At 34.7% G+C, this 7068-nt stretch overlaps 1 protein-coding gene across 1 annotated transcript in view; it reads right to left on the bottom strand.

The window, feature by feature from the left end:
• Positions 1-7068, bottom strand: part of LOC107714449 (ras GTPase-activating protein 2-like) — a 53817-nt gene that overhangs the window by 15669 nt on the left and 31080 nt on the right. Inside the window, exons 9-17 of the mRNA XM_016520285.1 lie at positions 5882-5983; positions 3092-3245; positions 2332-2486; positions 1855-1969; positions 1619-1693; positions 1158-1281; positions 845-951; positions 487-573; positions 265-342 (exon numbers count right to left, since the gene is read on the bottom strand). Of these exons, the coding sequence (XP_016375771.1) occupies positions 265-342; positions 487-573; positions 845-951; positions 1158-1281; positions 1619-1693; positions 1855-1969; positions 2332-2486; positions 3092-3245; positions 5882-5983 (997 nt within the window). The remainder of the gene's footprint in view (positions 1-264; positions 343-486; positions 574-844; positions 952-1157; positions 1282-1618; positions 1694-1854; positions 1970-2331; positions 2487-3091; positions 3246-5881; positions 5984-7068) is intronic.

The following is a 7068-nucleotide window of genomic DNA, read 5'->3' as shown; positions in this document are numbered from 1 at the left end:
ACAATTGTATAATACTGAAAAAATAAAAAAAAAAAAAAAAAAAAAGTAATTTAATTTAGAAATTAAAAACATGGTAATTACAGAACTGCATTTAAATGTATTTCTGGATAAATTAATAGATCTGGACCAAAAAAAAGAGCATCATGTCATTGATCCACAAGCATCTAAAGTATCGGTCCAATCTATTCGGAACAGGAAACAATCTGAATATAAAGAAATATGATTGTAGCGACACAGCTCAATTGGTTAGTTAGAAATACTTACCTTTTTAACTTTTTCTATACATTCATCTTCTTGGAATAATTTGAAGAAATCGTACATATAGGTTTCTTTAAAGCTAGACTGGGGGAAAAAAATCCAAATCGTCACAACAGAAACGAGAACAGGAATATCATTTTTTTTTTAATATTCTGTTTTATTATATCTAGTGGAAAACTTTTCAAAAGTTGGTTCCTTCAGCACAGGTATGACTAATAGCTGACGTACCAGTTTGTTCTTGGAAAGGCTGCCCCAGCTGCCTAGAGACTGGATGGTTTTAGAGATAAGAGTAAGCGTGCGGGAAATTTCGGGGTCCTGAGAGAGAAAGTAAAGTTAGGTGATTTTACCAACTCATATTTAATTCAAAGCACTTGCTTTCATTTACTGGTAATTACTTTATGCTCTTACAAATAACATGTATTGTTGACTGAAAGCATTCTAAGAAAAGACTGGAGAGTCTCAATGGGTCTTTCCTGGCATACGTAAATGAGTCACATGCTTAAAAAAGGAAGTAAATCATGTTTGTTACAACTAGGTAGTTTGTTTTAGCTGTGGTGTGACGTGGCTGTTCTTGTTGCACACTCACAGGATGATGGGATCTCAGCTGGAAGGTGTGTGGAGAGAGAACAGCCACCGCAAAGAACCTCAGGAATATGAAACTACTGACCGCTGAGTACTGCACATGAGGATCCGCTGTGGTGAGACACACACATAGCGAGATTATTAGTCATGACTGAGTATCTGGCTCCTCCTAGTGGCGAATCAACACAGTCCTTCAGGAAGGCATACGGGAGACGCCAGCAAGAGGTCATTAAAAGTTTTGCTGGACAAAATACATGCGTGCACACTGCACAAGTAAATGAGAGTGAAAGTGTGTCTGTGTGCATGTGCTGTCTCACCTGGAAAGCGTTTAGATGCCAGCTGTCTGAGTGATCTGAAGACGTCACACATGAGGGGAGGACAGCTGGAGCTGGACTGCGTTATAGACGTAAAAACCTTCTGTACATATCCCTGAAGATTCTCCTAAGCACACACAAACACATGCACATGAGATGTAGAAAAATACTTTGCTCTTTGGAGGACACATTGTTTTCTATTGTCTTAATTTATTACATCCAACCTGTAAAATTAAAGCAACATCATCTTATATATAAGTAGATATAAAACCGCAATTAAGAACTATATCAGATGCTATCACTCATTACAGGGACATTTTTAACCCATACATTTTTAATTTCAAGTAAATTTTTCAGTTTTGGTGGCTTTTTTTTGTCCAGAGTCACCGTTTTAATTTTCAACAACTGACGTATTATGTATAATTTTGCATCAAAATTCAACCAAAAAACAAACATCATCTCACCTTGTTGACTTCCACATTATCGCCCTCTTTCAGTTTGACAGGATCAATCTCACAGGTTTTATTTGATTCAAAGATCTGTAAAAGCAGAATGAAGACACACACAATTTTATACAGTGTGGGTCTGAGTTAACAACTGTAGCAAATCTGAGCCACAGATTTCAATGCATTTATATAGATGTTCAGCTAACATTAAAAGAAAGAAAAAAAATCAACTTAAGAAATCTTGTGTGTTTTACCTCATTGAGAACAGGTTTGAGAGTGACGGTCAAGTAACTTTTGCCCACAATCTTCATCATGTCATCTATGCAGCGGGTGGCCAGAGAATTGCCTCTGAATATGGTGTTGGCCTCTCTGCACAGGGAGACGGAGAACATTTCAGAGGACAGACAAAGAAACTCTGTGTTTCTAACCTAGACAAACTTTGGGGAGAGGGTTTGCTAACAAAACAAAACACAAAACAAAAAAAACAAAACACAAAACAAAACAAAACAACAAAAAACAAAACAAAAATATTAACAAAACAGACAAATAGGCCTATTAACAAAATAAAAAAACAATGCATATTAAGAAAACTAAACACAAAACAAATATTGACAAAACAAAAAAAAAGCTATTCGCATATAAATTTTTTTTTACAAAAACTATATGCATTTTAACGAAACCAAACCAAACAAAAACTATATAACTGTTTGTGTGCGAATGTGATACTGAACTGTGTATTCTCCAGCTCCAGGGCAGCAACAGAAGTGAGAAAGGGCAGCAGTCTGTTGTGATGGAGCAGCAGTCTGACCACAGGAAGCAGTGCTTCATACCCAACACTCTCTCTGCAAATATCTCCCAGAACATGAGCCGCTGATGCTGAGATCGGCTAGAGACACACAAAAATAAGAAATGAAAAGAAGTTATGTTTGCTAATTAAGTATGGCTGATAGTTTTAAAGGGACAGTTCACCCAAAACTGAAAATTCTCATTTGTGACCCTGGAGCACAAAACCAGTCATATTGATTAGTAATATGCATTGCTAAGATCTTCATTTGGACAACTTTAAATGTGATTTTCTCAATATTTAGATTTTTTTGCATGCTCAGATTCCAGTTTTTCAAATAGTTGTATCTCGGCCAAATATTGTCCTATCCTAACAAACGCTTATTTATTCAGCTTTCAGATGATGTATAAATATCAATTTAAAAAAACTGACCCTTATGACTTGTTTTGTGGTCCAGGGTCAAATTTATCATTTGCTCGTTTTCAAGTTGTTCCAAACGTGAATGGATGTTGAACACAAAAGAAGATATTTTGAAGAATGTGGGTAACCAAACAGTTTCTGGTCCCCACTGATTTCTATAGTATTAGAACAGCTTGGTTTGGAATAACTTGTGGATGAGTAAATGATGAGAGAATTTTCACTTTTGGGTTTGTGGTTTGTGTCAAAGTGCATAAGGTCTTCCTGATAAAAGGAAGGCACTATTGTACCTTGACATCCGGGGATTTGAGCATTAGGTTGCGGAGGGCCGTGTAGAAGGCAGAGGGCAGGACGTTGTCCTCCGTGTATGTTACCTTCAGACGTAAAGAACCCAGATCATCTGGCTTAGACTTTGTACCGTTTCCTTTCGGCTGCAGCAAGTACCTACAAATCACAAATCAAAAGCAATTTCCCCTTTTTAATAAGCTATTTTACTGTGTCGCACAGCTTCATCATTTAATATGCTGTATCGTTAGATTACACACTGTGTAATATGAAATATTCACAATATATTCACAAGTATTTAGCTGGCGATAAAACAAATTAAGCAACACTTTGACTATTACAATGATTATGAAGCCCTTTTTATTTAGTCATTAGGTTTCTGTCATTCAATGTGTCATTGAACTAACGGGTGTTGAGAAAGTGACATTATAAAAGCAAAAACATTCGATTTGTTAAGTTTCCATAAATCAGTTCAAACTATTTCAAGGATTTTACTGGAAATGTTGCATCAAAAAATTCTGGTTAAACATCGTGTCATCAGCCATAAATGTTCACAAAATTATTTTTCATATAGTAAAATGTTTTAGTTGAATATATGTAGGTGGTTCTGCCAAAATATTAAGAAATCGTTGAAATGTTTCTTAAACAGCAAATCAGTATATTAGAAGACTGGAGTAATGATGCTGAAAATTCAGCTTTGCCATCAAAGGAATAAATTACATTGGTAACACTTTATTTTAAGGTGTCCTTGTTACACACGTTACATGTACTTACTATGATAATAACAATTAATTATGCATAATTACATGCAAGTAACCCTAAGCCAAACCCTAATCCTAACCCTAACCATATAGTAAATACATGTAGTTAATAACTTTACTCAGTACTTATGCTATATGTATAATTACACTGTAACAAGGACACCTTAAAATAAAGTGTAACCATTACATTTTCAAATATATTCATATAGAAAATATGAGAAAAAATCTATTTCTTATAAATCTTTTAAATTGTAATATTATTCACATTATTTCAGTTTTTACTCTATTTTTGATCAAATAAATGCAGTCTCGGTGAGAATAAAAGACTTCTTTCAAAAACAGATATATTAAATAGTGAATAGTGTCAAAAAGATGAACATTTTTAAGATAAAATTTTTGTTAGATCTGTTGTCCAGTGCTAATTTATAACCACAAAATTTTCCTGGCAGCATTTTTTTTTTATCCTTTCAATATGCGTGTCTGACACTTATATAATTTTATCCTTTGTGTCATTTGCATTGCTCAAACTACAAAGTACAGGAATTAGTGTGGCAAGATTGTATTTAAGAGTGTCAGCGTCTGTGTGTGAGTATGTGTGGCTTGTTTTATGCTAGGTTCATGCAAAAGCTCACCCACGCAGTAGACTCACTGCCCTCATTCAAAACATGCAGATCAGTATCAACAAGTTCCCTCTCAGTCTACACACACTCACACACACAAATGCACGCACATACCATGTTTACACAACACTACCGGCAGGACGCTGTGATCCACAGTCTGAGGACACAAGGGAAGCGGGCAACGGAAGCAATCCGCCCAAAACACACACCTACACACACCCACAGTCTGTCAAACGCTTCTCGACAAAAACTATCAGAGGTAAGACAAATTTGCAGCTGAAATTTATTTTATGATTGTTGCAGTCAGCGGTCATTGATTATGTCACAATGCGTAGCTTTAAGTAAAGGCCTCTAGAGTCAGTAAAGTAATGCTGAAGTATGTTCTTTTAAGCTCTGACGTCAGAGAGGTGGTGCTCTCATGCCTGATTGGGCAGATAAGGACAGTGCAGAGCTGGGATTGGCTGTTATCTCCCTTCCTCATCTGTTCATCAGTATACCTCACTCAGACACTGAGATCAGCATTTTGCAGTGCCGCATTAAAGTGTGTGCAGGCACACCTTTATACACCTTTATTTCATACAGTTTGTCTATTGTGTGCATTACAATTTGAGTGAAAAATTGGTAACATTTTACAATAGGGTTCCATTTGTTAACATTAGATAACTAATAATAAAAAATACTTCTGAAGCACTTATTAGTCTTACTTAAAGTTAATACCAGCAATTACTAATACATTACTAAAATAAAAAATCTGTTAATATTATTTAATGGACTTGCACTAACACGAACTAACAATGAACAGTAGTACTTTTATTAACACAAAGTTTATTAATTTCTTTATCAAGTGTATATACCGCGATAAAATGATTTTTTTAAGTTGTAAATAAAAAAGGGTAAAATTTTAAAGTACCAATTCTCACTATTAATTAGCATGCATATTACTAGCATATTGGCCGTTTATAAGTGCTTATAAAACACATATAAATGTGACAAAAAAGTATGCTTTACAAGAAAACACTATTTCAGTCTTTCTATTTCAAAATTTTATGTTTAATTCTATGCTACTGTACTGTAGGTACAGGTATTTTCTGTATTTATTTTTTTACAGGTGTTTTACCTGAATTCTGCACTTTATTGTGTTGTTTAAAAGTTAACAAAAATGTCTGTAGAATTAATGGATAATGTCCTGGCAGAAAATTACCAGAACGTTTTCCCTTTTTTTTTTTTGTAGTAAGCTCATAGTATTTTTTTAATAAATTAATAAACCTTGACAAAAAATGGCCCTCAAATTTCTTTTATTTACACTCATTTAAAAAAAAAAAAAAAGTGCACGCAGTTGCATAATTTTATAGCGCCAGCAAACTGAATATTCAATATATTGGCCAGTCCTACTTCGGAGTATGTGAGTTCTTACCATGCTCTGTGGACATTGTCGTTTCTCAGGATTTTCACAGATACCCGTGTCTCTCCAAGGAACACGTCCTGTGCCAAGTTACCATTATTCCACAGCTCCACCCTGCATGGCAGAGTACAAGAGAGTAAGCATTAGCTAAATGTTAATTTATAAAAACACATACACAAACAGAGCTCTGTAATCAATGTATTCAACACATGTTTGAACTTCTCCCATTTTCAGTCAAACTGAATCTGAAATTCAGCACGCAGAGCACAGATGCAGTTGCATCAAAGTGGGTTAGTCATTTTTCTCTCCACTACCGAATGAAGCTTTTTCTCACATCAAACATGCACACAAATAAATTGCATTTGAGTGGAAAATAAAATCCAACAACACACCAAAACCATGCGTTAACACACACACACACGCACACACACATTAGTGTCATGATCTAATGTGCCGTCTGGTGGTTTCACCTACTCTTACCTGTCAGCTTCTGCAGAGGGCTATATGGGACAATTCAGAGTGGCACATTACGTGTCAAATCAGATCAAAGCCACATTCATCAAAACATTTGTAACAGAACATACAGTCGCCAAATCAAATAAGCATTCATCCCCGATTACCATATTCATCCACAAAAAGTCGGTTTGTACAGTTATATGCTGTTTTAAAAAAAGACTTTAAACAAGTCAAAAGGTCAAAAACAAAACAAAACAAAGCAAAGCAAAGCAAAGCAAAGCAAAAAACTAAACAAAACAACAAAACACAAAACAAGGTAAGGCAAAGCAAAGCAAAGCAAAGCAAAACAAAAAACAAATCCAGTTTTGATAAATTTAAAGGATCCTTTCTAAATAAAAGTATTAATTTATATTTTTTTAATTTATAACCCCACCTCCCCTCCAGTATTACTGCTTTTGCTGTATTTTGTGTCAAATAAATGCAGGCTTGGTGAGCAGAAGAGAAATCTTTAAAAAACATTAAAAATCTTACTGTTAAAAATTTTTTGACTGGTAATGTATATTAAAATGGTTAATACTTAATTCAAATTAATTAAACACTTTTAAATAGACTGCAGCAATCATATTTTGCCACACATTATTTTGTTTAGTTCAGAATCGTGGGAGATTCGTGATCTCTATTTGAGACAAAACAAATCGTGATTCTCAATTTATCCAGAATCGTGCAGCTCTAGTCCTGTGTTT

Source organism: Sinocyclocheilus rhinocerous, unplaced genomic scaffold, assembly GCF_001515625.1.
Source record: "Sinocyclocheilus rhinocerous isolate Xijiao unplaced genomic scaffold, SAMN03320098_v1.1 scaffold88, whole genome shotgun sequence".
Classification (NCBI taxonomy): Eukaryota; Metazoa; Chordata; class Actinopteri; order Cypriniformes; family Cyprinidae; genus Sinocyclocheilus; species Sinocyclocheilus rhinocerous.
This window is presented reverse-complemented; position numbering and strand designations above follow the sequence as displayed.